A 23,194-nucleotide genomic window follows, 5' to 3' on the forward strand; every position below is an offset into this window, starting at 1 on the left:
CATGGATGGGTATGTAATTGGGAAAAGGATTATAGTATTAATGAGAGACCTTATAAAAAAGCCTCATAGATTTTTTTTGACCACTGTAGATGAAATATTTTTCTTTAAAAAGTGCTTAATGCAATATTCCTGATACTCCTATTTTAATGTTGTATATTTGGCTTCATATTATTGCACATATATATTCTTTTTTTTTAGAATTAGTATACAAGTTGCGACATAAACTTCAGGATTTTCTTGTCTTCATAGTTGTTCACTGGACCAAGGGATTTTACTTTGAGTTTTAACTAAATTCCTTTGCATCCTGTATGAAAAATGTTTATAGTAAAATTATCTAATCAGACTTGAAGCTAATATGAAGCACTTAAAGGTAGAAAATATTTTCCATACATTCTGAGTATCCTATCGTTAGGTCCAAAGTAACTTATAATAATATGTAAGAATTATGCACAACCGACACAGTAGAAACTTCCATGGGAGTCACCATAAGTAACATGGAGCAAAAAACATCATACGGTGGTGGGTGAAAATTTTAACAGGTTTTAATAACATTCATTGAAAAATACCGTTTTATAACTTGGACTTTTCTTCACTTAAGTGCACTAATAAATTATGTATGTTGCTTGAACAACTAGCATTCCTTTGGACCTTTGGACTATGAAAGTCTCCAACAAGAACTTGCTTTAAAAGAGACAGTATGGAAAAAAGTGTCACCTGAGTCAAATGAGGACATCTCTACAACTGTAGTATATAGAATGGAAAGTCTGGGAGAGAAAAGCTAAAGAAATGGGTTCTAGATGCAGATGTTCTTCCTTTAACCTTCCAAACATCTTTAGCTTTTTTTGCATACTATAAATATTTATTTCAGTGTTTTTTGTGTGCTCAAACTTGATTGCTGGGGCCATAAAGCATTTTTTTTCCTTTTAATCTTTGTGTAAATATAATAGATTAAAAACAGATTTGTTAGTCTTTTAAAAAGTATTTGCAAGTAAATAAAACAAACTTTATTTTTTTTAATTCCAAAAGGAAATATTTCTTTAAAATTTTAATTGGTGTAATTAAAATTTTAACTTTATAGTCAGATAATCCCATTTAAAGTAATAATAGAAATTTGCAATTTCTTGGTTCTAAAATCCATACATTAACTCATAAGTTTCATTGCATTTCGTTTTTCCACTTTTAAAACTGACATGAGACTGTAGGGGCAATAGAAAGTATTTCTATGCTAAGTACAAAACTAAAAAGGCAAAATAATGAATCCCAAATCACTTAATATAGCAGTAGATTATAAAATTAGCTTACATTTACATTGTATGCCATTTTTAGTGATAGATTGGCTTTAAACTTTGTAAGACTTCATTTTAAATTTTATCAAACACTTCAAAATCTAATCATGTCTTTGCTATTTTTACTTTGCAACTCCTATGTTCTGTCAGAATTATCATGTACAGGAATGTCTTATGTTGTTAAAACATTCCAGCCAAAGACTTTCAGATGTAAAATAATGACGTTTCATTTTTAAAAAGCTATAATGGTTACTCAGAAGAAGCCACAGTGAGTGTCTTCAAGTGAAATGTTTACCTGAACAATTTTATTTTCGTTATTATCCACATAACCTTTTCAATTTATATTTAAGTATGATGGTGAATCTTGGGTTTTAGCTTTTAATTTTATTATCCTAATAATTTCACAAATGCTGATGAATCTCTTATAGTAACATGCCATAAAGCTTTTTCTGTTTGAACTCTTTTAGAATTCTTAGGAAATGAATCTGAAGGTAGTAGTATGCCAGTAAAATATCTATTAGATCTGAATACTTACGTTTGGTTTTAAAAATGCAGTATTGAGAATCAAAACTTTTTTTAAGGGGACTAATAGGTTCTGCACAACCTAATTTCAAATAATTCACAGTGTTTAAAGTCTGTCTTGGCAAAGCAATTGTAAAATTCTGTAGGACCTATTCACATTCTTCCTTCCTCCATTTGGCTTTCTGGTTTTCCCCACAGTTCCCCACAGCTTCAAGGTGTTTCTGTTGGTGTGTTGCTTCATTTTTAAACTTGGAGATTTTGGAGCGGCAAGATAGGGTCTAGAAGGAGAACTTGATAGTTTCTCAGTATCAAGGTACATATGTGGTGTAGGATATAGTCTGTAAAAGTAAATACAGTATAGCAAAAGAAATCTCACTGGGTTATTTATATACTAAACATAGGTATAGAAAATCCCGATCATATGATGTCTTGAGTTTGGGAACTATGATACTAGGAAAAGAAGTTCCCTCCCAGTGGGGTATTCAAAAGCCTTTTGGGCTAACTTTAGTATTAAACTTATATATAAATAATTATATGTAAGTTTTAGAGAATTTTACCAAGGATTTTATGGTTATATGAATGAACCTCTCATGTGCAGATGCGTATCTAATTGGATGCTTCTGGTTTGGCCATTTACAGGAAAGTGGTGTGTCTGAAGGCCTTGCCTCTTTTGAACTTTTGGAGAGTGCCATCTGTAATAGTTACCAAGAGCCATTTGTGGTTTGGGGAACTTACTGCTTAATTGATAGGTTGCAAAAAAGGTTTTATTTTTTCCCCTATGCTCTAAATTGCTACATTTTACTATTTAATTTGGAGGTTGGTTTTATTTTATAAAATGAAATTTTAATGTTCCATATTATGTCTACATTTGTATAGATTTCAAAATTATATTGTTAATTTGTGGCACTTTAACGTTGGTAAGGCTTAACTGCACACTTACCAGTTAAATAGGGTTATCTAATCTGTGTTTGTAGAATCTTGGTAGACATCCAGATATTTTTCTAGGAAAGGTATATATGTAATAAGAAGGAAGACATTGTGAATAGGCCCTCCCCAAACTTTATTTTTTTTAAAAAAGGAAAATCTTTCTTTGCCTGATTTAAGAATATTTTAGTATTTTTAATACTTTTTCAAATGAAATTATTGAAAAGTACCTAGTATTGTTGGATTTAATGTTTAACGCCTTTACTGATTCTTGATATTCAAGCATTTAGAAGTTAGCATACTTGTTTTTCTTTTTTTTCATCATTAACATTTCATTTGAAATGCATATCCTTCCTGAATTACTTTATTTTTAGCATAAATGTTGTGCATTTTATCTTAGTGTTTGGATTAAAATATTTGTGTTATTTAGCTTTCCTTTGTTTGCTTTGTATATTTAATATATGTGCCTTTTATTTTCCAGTATGCCTACTTTTTGTATTATACAATAAATTTATTTTAAGCTGGTTTTATTGTTTTTTTTTTTTTTTTGTGAAAGTATCTCCAGCATTTTAAGTACAACAGGTAGGTGGAATTTTAACTCAAAAAAAGAAAATTATCACTTATGAGGATGATAGTATTAAAATGCTTTGTATTTTTAATGAAGTCTGGCTGCTGTGAAGAGAAACTAGAAATACTCAAAAGAGCCTCATTTTTTTTTTTTTTTAATGCAGTATTGTGTTGTGGGGTCTTGGGGGCAAGGATGTTTTCCTATTGGTTGTACCAGAAGTATTTGAATAAAAACTTTCCTCCCAATTTTTTTTTTTTTCCATTTGACAACTTAGAAAAAAATGCACTACCCTATATGCAGATTATTTCTGCTTTCTGAGGAAGAATATAATGGATTTTATTCACTATGTAACTTTTATCATTGTCTAGAGTAGGAAAAACATATTGCTAAATTAGATGAAGAGTATCGTAGTATTGCTTTAGAAGAGAGCTGCCAATCTCAGTAGAATTTATATTGAGTGGAATAACTATCATATGAAATTCCCCTTAACTGCTTTTTAAGGAATTTAATGTTCAGAAGAAATTTAGCATATTTCCACAGCATGGTGTATAATGAGGCTCCATGCATTTGTATGTCAAATACAGTACCTAAAATTTTTCTGTTTAAGTAAACCTACCCTCATACCAGAGAAGACACCCCAAATACACTGCCGAGTTGTAAAACTATTTGAGGAGGAAATATCATTGCTTACAGGAATTTGTATTACCTGTGGGATTTTTCATGAAGTTTTTTTGGGACTAATAAATAAGTAATTCCAGTGTCATGGTATATTCAGTATCTAACAGTTTCTGATCACTTGCTTTTAATGATGCACTTGGGGTTGTTTCTGTTATTTTTAACCCATTTGAAATAAAGGGAGTACCAAAGAGCTTGGTATTCTTGTCTGACAGTATAGAGTTTCATAGGTATGTAGGTATATGGAAAGAATCACTGATGTATACTGAAATGTCAGTCTGTATCCTAATATGTGATATATAGTGTACATGTGTGTGTTGTATATGTATGTGTTTGTGTGTATCTATATATGTCCATCCATCCATATTATTAAAATCAGCAGTTCTTTCTACATGTTATGTAAAAATGGTTCATTGATCTATTCCTATTCCAAGTTGTGTCATAACTAAAGTTTTGTTGTACCAGAATTTATCAACTATAACATATTTTACTTATTCAGTTTAACTAAAGATTTGTGGTTTCTGTTGCTCCCATTCACTTCCAGCACTGCAGGGTAAGAGAGTAACAATACTGGGAAATCCACAAAAGGAAAAGTAGGAACATCAGATTTCATGTGAAAGTTGACCTCAAAGCAGTTTCCAAAATTTACTATATAGGAGGATGATAGTCAGCTTAAAATAATGTACTTCTCAATTTTAACAGTTTACTTTATAGAATAATTTTATTCCAAAAATTGTACTCAATTTTCAGTTTTAAGAATCTGCTTTGCTATTCATTTGTAAAAATTTTGTTTTTTCTCCTAAATGAGATCATTTAGGCTAGAATGCATTTTTTTGTGATTTCTGTTCAATTCGTTGTTTGCCATCTTGTATTGAATGTGATACTTATATTGCATAGTAAAACCAAAACCAGATGTTTTAGATATAGCTTGTTAAGATGCATCATAGCCCATGCTTCACATTTCCCTTATATTTATCAGGGTAGACTTTACCTTAGTCCATTCTCTGTCATGGAGTTCAAGGGCAAAATTATTCATGAACATACATTCAAGTCTATCAAGTTCAACTATTTTTATTTCAGTTATAACAGTTAAAATATTTGTTTCTTGGACTGCTTAGAAATGGAAGGAATTTAATTTTGGACTCAGAAAGGTCCTTTTATCCTTCTCCCTTACCATGCCCCACAGGTACTTTATTGATCTGCATCCTGTACAATGATGAAATGAAGAATTTTAGAAATTAAATTACACTTAGTCTGGACTTCTGTTTTTAAAACTATAGAAGAGCAACTAGGGCAAAATCTATCCTACATAAAACCGCTGGCAAAACCTGATGTTTCTCAGAGTTGTTAACTTCTTAAAAAGTTATAGAAAAGGTACTTCTTTTTTAAACAGAAGGTGTTAAGTAGACGGATGGATCATAAATCTTTATATTTATTTGAGTGATTCTACTACTGAGGTCTTAAAATGTTTTCTGTTTATATTTTGAAATACAAAAAAGGAAATTTATTTTAAGGTTGATATAGTTTGCCTTATCTGTTTGGTACATTGTAGATTTAGGTTGTAGCTATAGAGATTTTTAAGGTACACAAAATGTGTATAGCCTGTGATGAATAAAACTTTTATAATAGCTAATCGTAATGCCCTTTTTTCCCCTTATCCCTCCCTTCCCACCTATCTTCCCCAGTCCCTTTCCCTTTGGTAACTGTTAGTCCATTCTTGGGTTCTGTGAGTCTGCTACTGTTTTGTTCCTTCAGTTTTTTCTTTGTTATCATTTGACCCTTAATAGCTTCCTAATCCCTTTAACTAAAATGAATAGAATACTAATTAGCACTTGGGTGCATTGCTTTTTTGGTGTCGTTTGTGGTATTTTTTTGTATAAATTGCAAAATGCTTCTTTTTGAGAACTATTATGTATTGGTTATATACAAAAATAAACAAGTTATGATCCTTAATGTCAAATGCTGTGATGAATATAAGCAGTCCAGTGTGGACGTTCATCGGAATGACTAATGAAAGGACAAATCCTAGAATTGATCCCTTAACAATGTTACTGGACTTTTTAAACTAAATCTAATTCCAAATAAGTAAATTATTTGGGAGTTTTTAGTTGAAATCTCAGTGATAAAGAACAATTTGATAAAATTATTTTTCAGCCAGATTTTAACATCCGAGGACATGATTTTTCCGGACAAAGTATTACAAAAAATAATAATTATATTTTCACTAAGTACTTGCTGAAATACTTGAATCCTAATACCTTGATTGAAATTATCTATCTGAAAGGCTTAGTTTTTTTTTGGTTTTTTTTTTGAGAGGGCATCTCTCATTTATTGATCAAATAGTTGTTAACAACAATAAAACTCTGTATAGGGGGGGTCAATGCTCAATGCACAATCATTAATCCATCTCACGCCTAATTCTCGTCAGTCTCCAATCTTCTGAAGCATAACGAACAAGTTCTTACATGGTGAACGAATTCTTACATAGTGAATAAATTCTTACATGGTGAACAGTACAAGGGCAGTCATCACAGAAACTTTCGGTTTTGATCACGCATTATGAACTATAAACAATCAGGTCAAATATGAATATTCGTTTGATTTTTATACTTGATTTATATGTGGATCCACATTTCTCCCTTTATTATTATTATTATTATTATTATTTTTAATAAAATGCTGAAGTGGTAGGTAGATGCGAGATAAAGGTAGAAAACATAGTTTAGTGCTGTAAGAGGGCAAATGTAGATGATCAGGTGTGTGCCTATGGACTAAGTATTAATCCAAGCTACACAAGAGCAGCAAAACATCCACGGATGCAGAAGATTTCTCGCAAAATGGGGGGGGAGGTTCTGAGCCTCACCTCTGTTGATCCCCAATTTCTCACCTGATGGCCCCCCTGCGACTGTGCCTGTCTTAGGTTGTTCCTCCCTTGAGGAATCTTACCCGTCTGGCTAACCAGTCATCTTCCGGGGCCATACAGGGAAATGTAAAGTTGGTAAGTGAGAGAGAAGCCATATTGTTTGAAAAGGTTAGCTTTTTACTTCTTTGCAGATGTATGCCCTGTGGCTTCTATGCCCAGCACTTGTCTCAAGGTATCTTTACCACCTCGAGGAATTATGATACTCGGTAAATTCGATATGAGGCACGAATTCTACTTAAGGGTTGTAATTAGGAAGGAAGAAGAAAAGCTATAGAGGTAGCATATGGAAGAAAACATGGGAGGATTGATTATTTCTTTGACATATCTTCTTGTAGAGTACCTTAAGCATGTATAGGTTTTAAACTACTAACTAACTTGCTCTCACATATTAACATAATAGGAATACGGTGACATAAAGCAAATCTATAATTACCATCCATCTCCAGTGAAGCCAAGAAAACCATTTAAGCACCCTAGGCATTTGTGAAAATTTGTCTATGATATGATGGATATTGTCCAACTGTACTTGAACAGTCTGAGAGAAATCAGACAAATTAAAGCAACCCATTTCTGGGATCTGTTCACATTCCATGTTCTTTTAACTGTAGATAGTCTATAGTCATAAGATTTTGGAGTGCTACAACTTGCACCCCTCCCAACTCCTGGTTGAGTTCCAACAGTGCAGATCCGGTCAAATTCGTTGTCTCACTGTATCCACATGCCAGCCTAGACATCTCCCTCCTCATTCCAAAGTCCAGGAAATGGTGGGGTGGACGCAGCCACAACTGCAGCATCGTCCGGATCCCTGTGGAGGCTTTTTGATGATCATCCCCCAGGGCTAGTCCTCCAGAGAGTGCTGATGCCGGAAGCTTCTCCTCATATCGTATCTTAGTTCATTTTCTGGGTAGCCAAGCTAGGCCTTGATCTTCTGCATAGAAACAAACAGACCCTTTGCCCACACTTTGACATGCCCTCTATACAACTGTGTAGAACTCATTGGAGGTCAGCACACAGGAACTGCTTTTTTTTTTTATTAAGAGAAAGGAATATTATCAGAAAAGAGTACCTCCATAGCTGATCATCTGACACCCTTTAAGCGATCAACATTAAGGATATTTAAAGCATGCATTGATCTTTGATTTACCAATAGTTTTATCCTATCAATGAGTAATCCCCCCCTTTTTTTTTCTTTAATCTTTAATCTACACTTACATGAAGAATACTATGTTTACTATGCTCTCCCCTATATCAGGTCCCCCCTAAAAACCACATTACGGTTACCGTCCATCAGCTTAGCAAAATGTTGTAGACTCACTACTTGTCCTCTCTGTGTTGTACAGCCCACCCTCCCCTTTCTCCCTCCCCCCCATGCATGCTAATCTTAATACCCCTCTTCTTCTTCCCCCCCTTTATCCCTCCCTGCCTACCCATCCTCCCCAGTTCCTTTCCCTTTGGTACCTGTTAGTCCATTTTTGGGTTCTGTAATTCCGCTGCTGTTTTGTTCCTTCAGTTTTTCCTTTGTTCTTATACTCCTCAGATGAGTGAAATTATTTGGTATTTCTCTTTCACCGCTTGGCTTGTTTCACTGAGCATACTACTCTCCAGCTCCATCCATGTTGCTGCAAATGGTTGGATTTTTCCACTTCTTATGGCTGAGTAGTATTCCATTGTGTATATGTACCACATCTTTATCCATTCATCTACCGATGGACATTTAGGTTGCTTCCAATTCTTGGCTATTGTAAATAGTGCTGCGATAAACATAGGGATGCATCTGTCTTTTTCAAACTTGATTGCTGCGTTCTTAGGGTAAATTCCTAGGAGTGGAATTCCTGGGTCAAATGGTAGGTCTGTTTTGAGCATTTTGATGAACCTCCATACTGCTTTCCACAATGGTTGAACTAATTTACATTCCCACCAGCAGTGTAGGAGGGCTCCCCTTTCTCCACAGCCTCGCCAACATTTGTTGTTGTTTGTCTTTTGGATGACAGCTGTCCTTACTGGTGTGAGGTGATATCTCATTGTAGTTTTAATTTGCATTTCTCTGATAATTAGCGATGTGGAGCATCTTTTCATGTGTCTGTTGGCCATCTGTATTTCTTTTTTAGAGAACTGTCTGTTCAGTTCCTCTGCCCATTTTTTAATTGGGTTATTAGTTTTTTGTTTGTTAAGGCGTGTGAGCTCTTTATATATTCTGGACATCCAGCCTTTATCGGATCTGTCATTTTCAAATATATTCTCCCATACTGTAGGGTTCCCTTTTGTTCTATTGATGGTGTCTTTTGCTGTACAGAAGCTTTTCAGCTTAATGTAGTCCCACTTGCTTATTTTTGCTGTTGTTTTCCTTGCCCGGGGAGATATGTTCAAGAAGAGGTCACTCATGTTTATCTCTAAGAGGTTTTTGCCTATGTTTTTTTCCAAGAGTTTAATGGTTTCATGACTTACATTCAGGTCTTTGATCCATTTTGAGTTTACCTTTGTATATGGGGTTAGACAATGGTCCAGTTTCATTCTCCTACATGTAGCTGTCCAGTTGTGCCAGCACCATCTGTTGAAGAGACTGTCATTTCACCATTGTATGTCCATGGCTCCTTTATCAAATATTAATTGATCATATATGTCTGGATTAATGTCTGGATTCTCTAGTCTGTTCCATTGGTCTGTGGCTCTGTTCTTGTGCCAGTACCAAATTGTCTTGATTACTAAGGCTTTATAATAGAGCTTGAAGTTGGGGAGTGAGATCCCCCCTACTTTATTCTTCTTTCTCAGGATTGCTTTGGCTATTCGGGGTCTTTGGTGTTTCCATATGAATTTTTGAATTATTTGTTCCAGTTCATTGAAGAATGTTGCTGGTAGTTTCATAGGGATTGTATCAAATCTGTATATTGCTTTGGGCAGGATGGCGATTTTGACGATATTAATTCTTCCTAGCCACGAGCATGGGATGCATTTCCATATGTTAGTCTCCCCTTTAATTTCTCTTAAGAGTGACTTGTAGTTTTCAGAGTATAAGTCTTTCACTTCTTTGGTTAGGTTTATTCCTAGGTATTTTATTTTTTTGATGCAATTGTGAATGGAGTTGTTTTCCTGATTTCTCTTTCTGTTGGTTCATTGTTAGTGTATAGGAAAGCCACAGATTTCTGTGTGTTGATTTTGTATCCTCCAACTGCTGTATTCCGGTATCAGTTCTAGTAGTTTTGGGGTGGAGTCTTTAGGGTTTTTTATGTACAGTATCATGTCATCTGCAAATAGTGACAGTTTAACTTCTTCTTTACCAATCTGGATTCCTAGTATTTTTTTGTTTTGTCTGATTGCCGTGGCTAGGACCTCCAGTACTATGTTAAATAACAGTGCGGAGAGTGGGCATCTCTGTCTAGTTCCCGATCTCAGAGGAAAAGCTTTCAGCTTCTCGCTGTTCAATATAATGTTGGCTGTGGGTTTTTCATAGATGGCCTTTATTATGTTGAGGTACTTGCCCTCTATTCCCATTTTGCTGAGAGTTTTTATCATGAATGGATGTTGAATTTTGTCAAATGCTTTTCCAGCATCTATGGAGATGATCATGTGGTTTTTGTCTTTCTTTTTGTTGATGTGGTGGATGATGTTGATGGATTTTCGAATGTTGTACCATCCTTGCATTCTTGGGATGAATCCAATTTGGTCATGGTGTATGATCCTTTTGACATATTTTTGAATTCGGTTTCCCAATATTTTATTGAGTAATTTTGCATCTACATTCATCAGGGATATTGGTCTGTAATTTTCTTTTTTGGTGGGGTCTTTGCCTGGTTTTAGTATTAGGGTGATGTTGGCTTCATAGAATGAGTTTGGGAGTATTCCCTCTTCTTCTATTTTTTGGAACACTTTAAGGAGAATGGGTATTATGTCTTCTCTGTGTGTCTGATAAAATTCCAAGGTAAATCCGTCCGGCCCTGGGGTTTTGTTCTTGGGTAGTTTTTTGATTACCGTTTCAGTTTCTTTGCTCGTAATTTGTTTGTTTAACTTTTGTGTTTCTTCCTTGGTCAGTCTTGGGAGGTTGTATTTTTCTAGGAAGTTGTCCATTTCTTTTAGGTTTTACAGCTTGTTGGCATATAGGTTTTCATAGTAATCTTTAATAATTCTTTGTATTTCTGTGGAGTCTGTCGTGATTTTTCCGTTCTCATTTCTGATTATGTCGATTTGTGTTGATTCTTTTTTTCTCTTAATAAGTTTGGGTAGAGGCTTATCTATTTTGTTTATTTTCTCAAAGAACCAGCTCTTGGTTTCGTTGATTTTTGCTATTGTTTTATTCTTCTCAATTTTATTTCTTTGATCTTTATTATGTCCCTCCTTCTGCTGATTTTCGGCCTCATTTGTTCTTTTTCCAGTTTCGATAATTGTGATGTTAGACTATTCATTTGGGATAGTTCTTCCTTCTTCAAGTGTGCCTGGATCGCTATATACTTTCCTCTTAAGACTGCTTTTGCTGCATCCCACAGAAGTTGGGGCTTTGTGTTCTTGCTGTCATTTGTTTCTATATATTCCTTGATGTCTATTTTGATTTGTTCATTGATCCATTGATTATTTAGTAGCATGTTGTTAAGCCTCCATGTGTTTGTGAGCCTTTTTGTTTTCTTTGTAGAATTTATTTCTACTTTTATACCTTTGTGGTCTGAAAAATTGGTTGGTAGAATTTCAATATTTTGGAATTTACTGAGGCTCTTTTTGTGAGCTAGTATGTGGTCTATTCTGGAGAATGTTCCATGTGCACTTGAGAAGAATATATATCCTGTTGCTTTTGGATGTAGAGTTCTATAGATGTCTATTAGGTCCATCTGTTCTAGTGTGTTGTTCAGTGCCTGTGTGTCCTTACTTATTTTCTGCCTGGTGGACCTATCCTTTGGGGTGTGTGGTGTGTTGAAGTCTCCTAAAATGAATGCATTGCAGTCTATTTCCCTCTTTAGTTCTGTTAGTATATGTTTCACATATGCTGGTGCTCCTGTATTGGGTGCATATATATTTAGAATGGTTATATCCTCTTGTTGGACTGAGCCCTTTATCATTATGTAGTGTCCTTCTTTAACTCTTGTTACTTTCTTTGTTTTGAAGTCTATTTTGTCTGATATTAGTACTGCAACCCCTGCTTTCTTCTCACTTTTGTTTGCCTGAAATATGTTTTTCCATCCCTTGACTTTTAGTCTATGCTTGTCTTTGGGTTTAAGGTGAGTTTCTTCTAAGCAGCATATAGATGGGTCTTGCTTTTTTATCCATTCTATTACTCTGTGTCTTTTGATTGGTGCATTAAGCCCATTTACATTTAGGTTGACTATTGAGAGATATGTACTTATTGCCATTGCAGGCTTTACATCGTGGTTACCAAAGGTTCAAGGTTAGCTTCTTTAGTATCTTACTGCCTAACTTAGCTGGCTATTGAGCTGTTATATACACTGTCTGGAGATTCTTTTCTTCTCTCCCTTCTTATTCCTCTTCCTCCATTCTTCATATGTTGTGTGTTTTGTTCTGTGCTCTTTTTAGGGGTGCTCCCATTTAAAGCAGTCCCTGTAGGATGCCCTGTAGAGGTGGTTTGTGGGAAGGAAATTCCCTCAGCTTTTGCTTGTCTGGGAATTGTTTAATCCCTCCATCATATTTAAATGATAGTCGTGCTGGATACAGTATCCTTGGTTCAAGGCCCTTCTGTTTCATTGCATTATGTATATCATGCCATTCTCTTCTGGACAGTAGGGTTTCTGTCGAGAAGTCTGATGTTAGCCTGATGGGTTTTCCTTTATAGGTGACCGTTTTCTCTCTAGCTGCCTTTAAAACTCTTTCCTTGTCCTTGATCCTTGCCATTTTAATTACTATGTGTCTTGGTGTTTTTCTCCTTGGATCCTTTCTGTTGGGGGTTCTGTGTAATTCCATGGTCTGTTCAATTATTTCCTCCACCAGTTTGGGGAAGTTTTCAGCAATTATTTCTTCAAAGAGACTTTCTATCCCTTTTCCTCTTTCTTCTTCTTCTGGTATCCCTATAATACGAATATTATTCCTTTCGGATTGGTCACATCATTCTCTTAGTGTTGTTTCGTTCCTGGAGATCCTTTTATCTCTCTCTATGTCAGCTTCTATACGTTCCTGCTGTCTGGCTTCTATTCCTTCAATGGCCTCTTGCATCTTATCCATTCTGCTTATAAATCCTTCCAGGGATTGTTTCACTTCTGTGATCTCCTTCCTGACATCTATGATCTCCCTCCGGACTTCATCCCATTGCTCTTGCATTTTTCTCTGCGTCTCATCCCATTGCTCTTGCATTTTTCTCTGCATCTCTGTCAGCATGTTCATGATTTTTATTTTGAATTCTTTTTCAGGAGGACTGGTTAGGTCTGTCTACTTCTCAGGTGTTGTCTCTCTGATCCTTGTCTGCCTGTAGTTTTGCCCTTTCATGGTGATAGATAGTTTGCAGAGCTGGTATGAGTGAGAGCTGGAAGAGCTTTCCTTCTTGTTGGTTTGTGGCCTTCCTCTCCTGGGAGAATAGCGGCCTCTGGTGGCTTATGCTTGTCAGCTGTGTGCAGACAGGGCTTCTGCTACCTGCCCTGTTGCTATTGAGTTTATATCCGCTGTTGCTGTGTGCGTGGCCTGGCTGGGGCTGCTCCTCCAAAATGGTGGAGCTCCATTGGTGGGGGAGCGGCCGTGAGGCTATTTATCTCTGTAAGGGTCCTCTGTGCTCTCTGTTTCCCAGAGGGTTAGAGTGCCCGGAGATCCCCAGATTCCCTTCCTCTGGGCTAAGTGTCCTGTCCTGCCCCTGTAAGATTTCCAAAAAGCACTCTCCAAACCAAAACAACAAGAGCAACAATGAAAGAGGAAAAAGAAAAAAAAATGGAAAAAACGCGAGATTTTCTTTGTCCTCAGGCGCCGGTCCCAGGCACCCGCTCACCGGTCCTACTGCCCTGCCTCCCTAGCACCGGAGTCCCTTTCCCTTCAATGCTTCCAAAAAGCACCCGCCAAAAAAAAAAAAAAAATGAAAAACGTGATATTTTTTGTCCTCAGGCAATGGTCCCAGGCACCCGCCCACAGGTCCTGTCGCCCTGCCTCCCTAGCACTGGGGTCCCCATCCTTCCAAGGCCTCAGAAAACACTCGCCAAAAAAAAAAAGGGAAAAACGCGCGACCCTCTCCGTCCCCAGGTGCCGGTCCCAGGCACCTGCTCACCGGCCTTGCCGCCCTGCCTCCCTGGCAGTGGAGTCCCTGTCTCCCTAAGGCCCCCAAAAAGCACTCGCCAAAAAGAAAAAAAAGGGAGAAATGCGCGATTTTCTTTGTCCTCAGGTGCCGGTCCCCAGGCACCCACCCACCGGTCTTGCTGCCCTGCTTCCCTGTTATTGGGGTCCCTGTCCCTCCAAGGATTCCAAAAAGCACTCGCCAAAAAAAAAAAAGAAAATAAAAGGGAAAAACACACGATTTTCTTTGTCCTCAGGCGCTGGCCCCAGGCCCTGCCCACCAGTCCCGCCGCCCTGCCTCCCTAGTATTGGGAAAAACGCGTGATTTTCTTTGTCCCCAGGCGCCGGTCTTAGGCACCCGCTCTCCAGTCTTGCTGCCCTGTTTCGCTGGTATTGGGGTCCCTGTCCCTTTAAGGCTTCCAAAATGCACTTGCCAAAAAGAAAAAAAAAAGGGGGGAAACGCGCAATTTTCTCCATCCTCAGGTGCTGGTCTCAGGCACCCGCCCACCGGTCCCGCCACCCTGCCTCCCTGGCATCCATGTCCCCGTCCCTTTAAGGCTTCCAAAAAGCATTCGCCAAAAAAAAAAAAAAAAGGAAAAACGCGCAATATTCTTTGTCCTCAGGCGCCGGTCCCAGGCACCCGCTCACTGGTCCTGCTGTCCTGTCTCCCTAGCACCGGGGTCCCTGTCCCTTTAAGGCTTCCAAAAAGCAGTTGCCAAAAAAAAAAACCGCTCCTGTTTCTTTCCTCCTGCCGGGAGCTGGGGGGAGGGGCGCTCGGGTCCCGCCGGGCCGGGGCTTGTATCTTACCCCCTTCGCAAGGCGCTGGGTTCTTGCAGGTGTGGATGTGGTCTGGATGTTGTCCTGTGTCCTCTGGTCTCTAATTTAGGAAGAGTTTTCTTTGTTATATTTTCATAGATCTATGTGTTTTTGGGAGGAGATTTCCACTGCTCTAGTCAAGCCGCCATCTTGGCTCTGCCTCCAAGGCTTAGTTTATGAAAGGAAGAATTCTTACCTGAAAGAGTTTTAAATTTCTGCTTCCACAGTACATTTCTGGTGATTTTTGTTTCTTATAATGAAAATACCATGTGCCCTGCAATTCTGCTAGGAATCTTGAGTTTTAATTTTAATCATAGTCTGTAAACAAGAATTTATTTTTAAAACACAGTTCGTCCCTTTATTTCTAGATCTTTGATGTTCTTTCATTTATAATAATTTTTTTATTTATTAGAATCTCATAACTGAGCTTGAAAGTAATCTTAAAAGCTATCTAGTGCAAACTCCCACTCCCATTCCACCCAGCCTCCCTTTTCAAGGTTTCTTAGCACCTTGCTTTCTCAGTTAACATATTCACAACTTTTTTCTTTTTTAATGGGGTTGGTCCATTTGTGTTCTGTTGGGAAAGTCTTTCGTTTGTTGGTTGTTTTATTTTTAACAAGTATAAATGTCAGTAGTTCATACGATTATAACCTGTTTTGGAATACTGATTGTCCCATCAGCATTTATTAAAATTACATAATTATATTTTCCTACAAAACAGTCATATGTCACAGTTTATGTAGACTAGTAAAGCTAGAAGTGAATGGTACAATTATACAGTTGTTCTGAAAATAAAGCATTACCCTGAAATCTTGAAAGAAAGTAATTGTAGCAAAAATGTGACTCAAAAGTAAATGTTACACCATTGGCTCTTTAAAATAAATTTCTTTGGGGCTAGGTTAAATATATAAGTAAAAAGATACTAAGTAAGGAAAAGGTTATTGGAGTTCAAATGTTCCCTAAGAAATTTTTTTTTCTTTGCAAGATAGCTTTTCCCAGCACATACCATGCAAAATATGTAGCTACTTTCCTTATTTTTATTTTAGATTTTTGGATCTCTTGAGTGGCCTCAGAACAAGTTTTCTCATTTGTTGGTTTATTACTCTGTGCATATTGTCCTCAGTACCAATATCTTTCTTAGTTCTGAGGTTTTTATTTTTTCTTTATCAAGGAATAAATTGCTATTCTTGAAAGGCATGAATCTTTTAAAGCCTTTGTCAACTTATAAATGTTGAAAATTTAAATATTGTTACTCTTTAAAGAAGTGCTGGTTTCCTAATTCTCAAAATTTAAACTTGCCTAGGTAGCTCCTCTCTCCACAAATTTATGTAGGTGAGAACATGACCTTTTAAGACACTGCTTGTTGGTATAAACTCTGCTTGCTTTCACATTATACCTATTAAAATTAGAATGCTGCTAAAATACAAGTATCAGTTATAAAAGTACAACCATTTACATTTGGACCATTCCATTGTAGAATCTAAATTAAGATGATGCCTTTTCTTTAGAATTACTGGTTTTCATTCTTTTGTATGTGCCTTGCACAAATCATCACTAAGGAGCAAGTCCTTTGAGGAGATAACAAAATTTATCTTGACTTTCTTCCATTAACTAGAGTAGTGATATATAAAACCATGGTATAAATCATTAATCGAACCCCACCTAACATCTATTATTTTGTTCTTTCTCACAGTCACTCAAAATATATTAATTTCCAATATTCTTTCTTTTTCATCCTTTCCTATCATAATTCATTTTGGGCTGAAAATAAGGTAACTTAAAAATTGAAGTTGCTCATAAATGGGTCTTCATTTTCAAATTTTCATATTGCTAATATGTTCATTTCCAAATCTCATATTGACATTTGTCATTCAGTTTTATTTTCTTTAAAAATTAAAAAAGTGTTAACAAGTCCAAACTTCTTTTTTTCAATGTAGTATAGCTTGTTGATAACTCAGATTGTATTAAACTTTGAGGGTCCAGGACTGTGCATAAGATTTAAAATTTAAATAAGTAAATGAATTAAAATTTTTTCACTTTGAATTGAGATGAATAAATGCTCCATTTTCTAAATAAGCTTCATTGACACCTCTTCATGAAATTACAGGACAAATGATTTGTTAAAATTCTGTGGTTACTAATACTATTAACTCTCTTAATCATACCAATAAAATATTCCTGCCTTAGTCTCTTCTTTTACATGAAAGAGAAACTTTAAAAAATGGTTTTAAGAAGTATAGCTTAACTAATTTACCTGTTTGTGAAATGTTTCAACTAAAACATGCCTTTACAATAGAATTTGAGTATGTGTGATTTTTTTTTCTTTTCTGCCTGAAGGAGAAACAAGAAAACTAATTTGCTGTGTTTTCAGCCAAAAAAAAATAAAAACTCAAGAAGCTTTTTTATTTTGTCTCTGTTGTGCAATTTTATTTTACATCCACCGTTTGTGTCTGCCACAAAAATCTGCACTATTGTTTATTTGATACCCCTTACATGTTGGGTTTTGTCATGTAACGGTCTGCTTACTTGTGTCTTAGGGTATTTACACTTAGGGGCTCCAGGTAGAGAGTTATTTTTTTGCTGTTTGCGTATTATATTTTGTAGTTTTTGTTTTGCAAAAGTCCTTATTCACTGCCCTTGTGAGGCTTAAAATTTTTTATTAGTTAAAAATTTGGGATCTTCTGCAATAATTTACAAATTGAAACTTTGGGTTTACCAAATCTTTTTGGACTGAAACAGCATAGTCAATTCTGAGCAGCTGGGCATAGGATCTGGGTAGGTAGCTCAATGTGATATACCATAGGCATGATCTTCTAAGTCTTGTTTTCTACCTTAAAATTTCATGTAAATTTTGTTCTATTTTGTAATTGTCTTAATATTTTTAAAACACGGTATTTACTAGTTCTATGATTAAACTTTTCCTCCAGTGTCTTAAGTAAAATTGACCTCAGGGAAATGTACTATTCTCATTCATTCTGACAGAACAGTGAACCATAACAGTTAATTCGTAAACAATCACAGGTTTGAAATTACCATAACAGCTAAAATTAGCAGTGATTTAAAATGGAAAAGAAGGTCTCATCTCTGCCTATTGTCTGTGCCCAAAAACCTTGGAAATCTAGAGTTCCTTTGTTAAGGCCCTTACCACAGGCAGCTTAGCAGTGTGCAGACTGGAACTGAGCCTACAGTGATCAGTCCTCAAAGGTGTGGGCCTAAATTGAGGTAATCTCCGTTTGCTCGGGCAGTCCAGTTTGCTAACAAGATTCTGTGGTTTTCTGTAGATTCCCTTTTTGCTTCCAATGTCAACAGTTTCATTCAGCTCTAGCAACAAAGCGTGTACAAAACATTATCAGCAGAAACCTAGTAATATCACCATTTAAATAACCTGGCTTTCAGGATCATTGGTAATACCATTTGTGTGTCTTATTATGGGTCAGCCGTCAGTACAAAGAATGTTTTGAGAATGTTTTGATTCTCATAAACTCCACAAAGTAGGTATTATTATTATTTGTATAGATTTATATAGATCTTGTAAATTCCCTAAGATCACACGTGTATAGAATCAGGACCTGCACCCAAGAAGTTTTGGAGAGCCCAACTATACTATTTCCTATTGCAAAATGTAACTGGAGCAACTTATGTCTCCTCATTAATGAAATTAGGATATTTCTGTGAAAATTTAAGGATAGTAACAATTTCAGAGTGCTTTGATAGACGAATAGTTCAGGGAAGTTTCATATTAAGGTTATCTTGTGATAATCTCCTTTTTCACTATAACATATAATACAGGCAAGTGTCTATCCCATATCACCAAAGTTGTGTGATTTTCACGTATGTATATATGTATTTCACTCATAGAACAGAAATTACTATCTCCGAAGATCCTTTTACTGAAAATTAGGTGTGATGCAAAACAACTGGGGGGCTTTAAGCAGACATTATCTGACATGATCACATTTATGTTCTAAAGTGTTGATCTAAGTGGGAAAATTGACTCCAATAATATTTGACTGTAGAAGGTAAAACGTCAGTCCTAAATCTTACCATTAAAATCATTCCTTAGCTCTTTGGTAAATATGTGTCTTTCATTACTGTTCCGTATTCCTACAGCATTACATATACATTAGTATGTCAACACTAAAAGCTGATGTTTATTATTACTACTTTGGAAGATGCATTTTTAAATCCTTTTGTTTGCCTTCTCTAAATTCCCATCAGCTAAGCTCAATTTATTAAAACCATTATAAGCTTTGATCCCTTTGGAGCTTTCCATAGAGCTCAAAGTAGGAGTTTTCATTAATCCTATTTATAGCTAATGGTTCTGTGATGTACAACGAATTCATGTGTTTACATCTGTACTTGTTTTCAGGATATAACTTTTTTTGGAAACCAAATCTAGAATGATTAATGAAAAAGATGAAGTTTTCTGTCTTCTAGAGCCACTTAAGAGTTGTATGTTTGCTTTTGAGCTTAATGACAATGTTAAATATAAGCAAAATCACAAAGATTACATAGACTGGACTATGAAGAAACATTTCTATTAAAGTACATCTGAAAAATAACTTCTACCTATCCCAATGCCCTTACTCTGGGAAGTTGATAGTAAATATACCCATTTTCCAATTAAGTTGTTCACATAAAGTGTTCTAGTATTGCTTTTATAATAATGTAGCATGGTAACGAGTGGTCAAGTAGTTCATTCTTTTTAATGAAGTAGCCTTCCCACTTGGGTGGCTATAAGAAAATGGCCAGGACTCTTCTGGTTTCTCGGTTTCTAGGTTTCCATTTTAGTATTACTGTTCCTTGTTTTACTTACTTACCAGTTTTTCATTTCTTCTGTATAGTGGGAATTTTGTTCTCTTGTGTGCTTTCTCCTTAGTTCTGGTACTACATGTAGATCCCCCACCATTGCCCAAGATTAGATCTCTATATATATAAATGAAAATGTATCACCTTTCAAATTATTTTTTCCTTTCTACTAAGAACCAAATCTCCCTCAGAATTTCATTAGTTTTTGTTTAAACAGCATTCAGAAATTAGTTCAGGATGTTTAGCCAATTTAATTTGAAGGAATAGTTCTGATTTTATGTAAATTAACCTTAGCATTATCTTGTTGATTATTCATTCACTAATTCTCCATTCAATGAATGTAATAGGCTATCATGTACCAGAAACTGCAAAGTGCTTGGAATAGGCAGTGGTAAATGAGACAAGTATGATCCAGCTCTTGGTTTTTATAATCTTGAAGGGAATGCAGATACTGAATAAATAATCGGTAAATTAATTAAAATGGTGATGAGTGATTTGTTCATACTGATCTAATTCATTTTAACTTTTAAAGGTGGTAAAATGGTTTATACCATATGACAATGTAGTTAACATGAACACCAGTCTGCATAAAGCTTGCCTCTCGAGGGAGGGAAATAGTTTGCTGTATCTTTAATATTTTGTTTCTTTAAAAATACTTAAGCAAATGTGATGATGATAAATTATAGCAAGTACAGAATGCTAGGAGAGACAGTTTGGTTAGTGGTTTGCATGGAGAGAGTAGATCCAGAGCCATGGAGGCGTTTAAGATTGCATAAGGAGATAGCGTAGAATGAGAAGGAGCCCTAAGGAATTCCCATTTTTAAAGTAGGATTGAGTAGTGTTCCCACCAGGGAAAGGAGGCCCGAGAGGGAAAATTGAGCATAGTGTTGTGTGGAGTCAAGGGTGTTTCAAGAAGTTTGGAGCAGTCATCTGTAACAAAATGGATGTGTGTTAAGTAAGAAAGGTGTTCTTCCTAATTTTATTTTGGTGTTAGAATGACCTTTTATTTAGTAAATGATAGTAGTAGATGGTAGGCTTGTTTTTATTATTTGCACTTAGAAACTAAAAAATTGGTATCATATTGGTAACCTTCCCCCTTTTAAGAAAATATTACTGGCTTTGAGATTTAAAGTTCTGAGAACTATTAGAGTAGAGCAGGCCCAGTAAAGAAGGAGAACGTGAAGTAGGTAAAAGAGAAGAAATAGCTGGCAAAGTGAGGTCTCTGAAAAGAGAAGTGGAGGATTAGGTGTAGTGGGAAGAAGAGCATCCCCCACAAATAGGACATTGAAAGGCAGGTGGGTAGGTTTACAGACTTGGCAGGCGGAGGTTGAGGGAGTTTCTGTCCATTGGCTTCCATCTTCCTGAAGAGTATGTATGAAAGGAGGTTTTCTCTGAGAAGTTGTGGGATTGGGAGGCTGTGAGGTTAAAGGGCATAGGGAAGAGAGGAAATGTTTGTTCTTGAAGAGTGGGAGAGAGCTGAGAAAAACATGGCAGCATTGTGGAAATACCGAGTTTGGTAACCAGGGGTTCGTAGTGATGGCAGTCTGCTCTGTTGTCCTGCTTCTGCCCCACAGCTTATGATTGTATTTCAGATTGGGATTTAGAAGCTGCAGAATATCAGGGAAGGGATTTTGGAGCATTTACCAGAAAGTGATTTTAACAGGTTTTGGAGTCTAGATTCTCTCAGTGTAGAAGACATGCTTTTAGGGTTTTTTCCTTGTAGGATTTGGCTCTAGTTAAAAGAATTTTCAATGACATAGATTACACTAACAAGTGAGTTCTTTGTATATTTCCTATGTCCATCTTCCTTCACATAAAATATTTCTGATAAGAATTAATAAATGTTAAATAAGGATAGGGGCTAATCAGTCTCATGAAAAGGCCCTGAGAATGGTACTGGAGTGATTTGATTGGTGGCTTATCTATATCTTTTTTTTTTCCTTCAAATGTTACATTAATTTTTTGAGAGTCTTAAAAATATGTTACTCTCTAGCAGCTTCTTGCATTTTTTGCTAGAGGAATGTTAGCATAGCCTGAATAGTAATGACATTACAATATCTACGAAAGTGCTTTGAAAAGTGTAGAGCACCAGAGAAACATCATTGTCATTGTGCCTCTTCTGTGCGTGTCGTCCATAAAGCACACATGGTATACTTTTCAGAGTAGAACTAGAAATAAACATTCAAGAAGTATGGCTCGCTAGATGCCAGTGAAAATGAGGTAGGTCTACGAGCAGTAAGGATGTGTTGTGGCTGAGATAAATTGAGTATTTTGTGCCCCATGTGCCTTACTTCACTGTAGTAGCAGTATTTAGCGGGGAGTGCAAAGGAGAGAGAGGTCCTTTCATTTTGAGTTGACATCATTCTGCCTCTCACTGCAAAGCTTTTGGTTTTGTTTCTTAGCAGAAAGAGAACCCCTGTCTCTTCTCAGGGCCCCCATTTGCATTTATTCCTGATTTATACCAGATAGTGTAGTAATCTTTTGATTCCTTTGGCCCTGACCCTGAATTTTTTTATTTTTTGTATGTATGTTTCAGGATTTGGCGACCAGTTTCTTCTTTTCCTGTCTTACTCTTCTTTGCTTTTAGTTTCTTTGATCTTCGGGATTTTATGTACTTGTTTTTTCAGTTGATAATAATTGTAAGTAAACATGACATTCATGATGTTTTATCATGCTAGCTGTGTGGCACCTTGTTCTTTCTTTGAACACACTAATGTTAACATCTTCATGGAATTGTACAAATATTTGGGAATGAGAACCAGGAAGACATAAATATATAAGTTTGATAGTTGTCAGCACAGTATGAATATACTTAGGTCTGCATATGGGAGATGCACTTTTATTCAGAGGACTAGCCACCTGCTCATTTCTTTTTCTCCTATTTGGTGCATCTTAATTAGGAGTGCTGTTTGTCACACCACACAAAGATACATTGTTAGGTGCTTTTTATACTCAGACTTAAAAGGAGGGTCCTGTGAGCCCATGGGTATCCTTTTAAGGCCATTCATTGGGATTTGCCAGAGTAACATGAGTCCCCAAGACGAGCTGATATACTACCAATACTGTTACAGTAACATTTGCTTTACTCACATTAGGCCAAAATTCACATTTCATTTTTAAAGACTAATGCAAAAAATAGATATCTTTAACATTTTTCTGTTTGTGTCATTCGTTTGCCACATTGATTTGTTCCCATAGTCTCTCCTCAATTAAAAAAAGAATACACCTTTGGTTAGCACCTCAATAGAAAATTACCTCTGATATCCCTATAAATTCTTAGTTGCTACTTTCTGATTTTAGTCTTGCAACTGTATTGGTGAGGAGATCACTTCTGGTTTTGTTAGGATATCTCTTGGCCCAACAGAAACTAAGTAGTGGTTGAGAACACTGACCCTGGCGTTGGGCAGACTGAGCTTGAGCGCTCGCTCACTCTGCCACTGGTAAGCATTATTTTGCTCAAGCTAATTTAAATGCACTAGTCTTCAG

At 36.2% G+C, this 23,194-nt stretch overlaps 1 protein-coding gene across 3 annotated transcripts in view; it reads left to right on the top strand.

The window, feature by feature from the left end:
• GLS (glutaminase) overlaps positions 1-23,194 on the top strand; it is an 84,348-nt gene that overhangs the window by 46,909 nt on the left and 14,245 nt on the right. Inside the window, exon 15 of one of the 3 annotated variants that reach the window (XM_017669581.3) lies at positions 636-3,257. The exons of the other annotated variants lie outside the window; for them this stretch is intronic. Coding sequence (XP_017525070.1) covers positions 636-782 — 147 coding nt within the window. The 3' untranslated portion in view covers positions 783-3,257. Of the gene's footprint in view, positions 1-635; positions 3,258-23,194 lie in introns of those variants that run through there. 3 annotated transcript variants of the gene reach the window in all.

The sequence above is a fragment of the Manis javanica genome, chromosome 12 (genome assembly GCF_040802235.1).
Source record: "Manis javanica isolate MJ-LG chromosome 12, MJ_LKY, whole genome shotgun sequence".
NCBI classification, from domain to species: domain Eukaryota; kingdom Metazoa; phylum Chordata; class Mammalia; order Pholidota; family Manidae; genus Manis; species Manis javanica.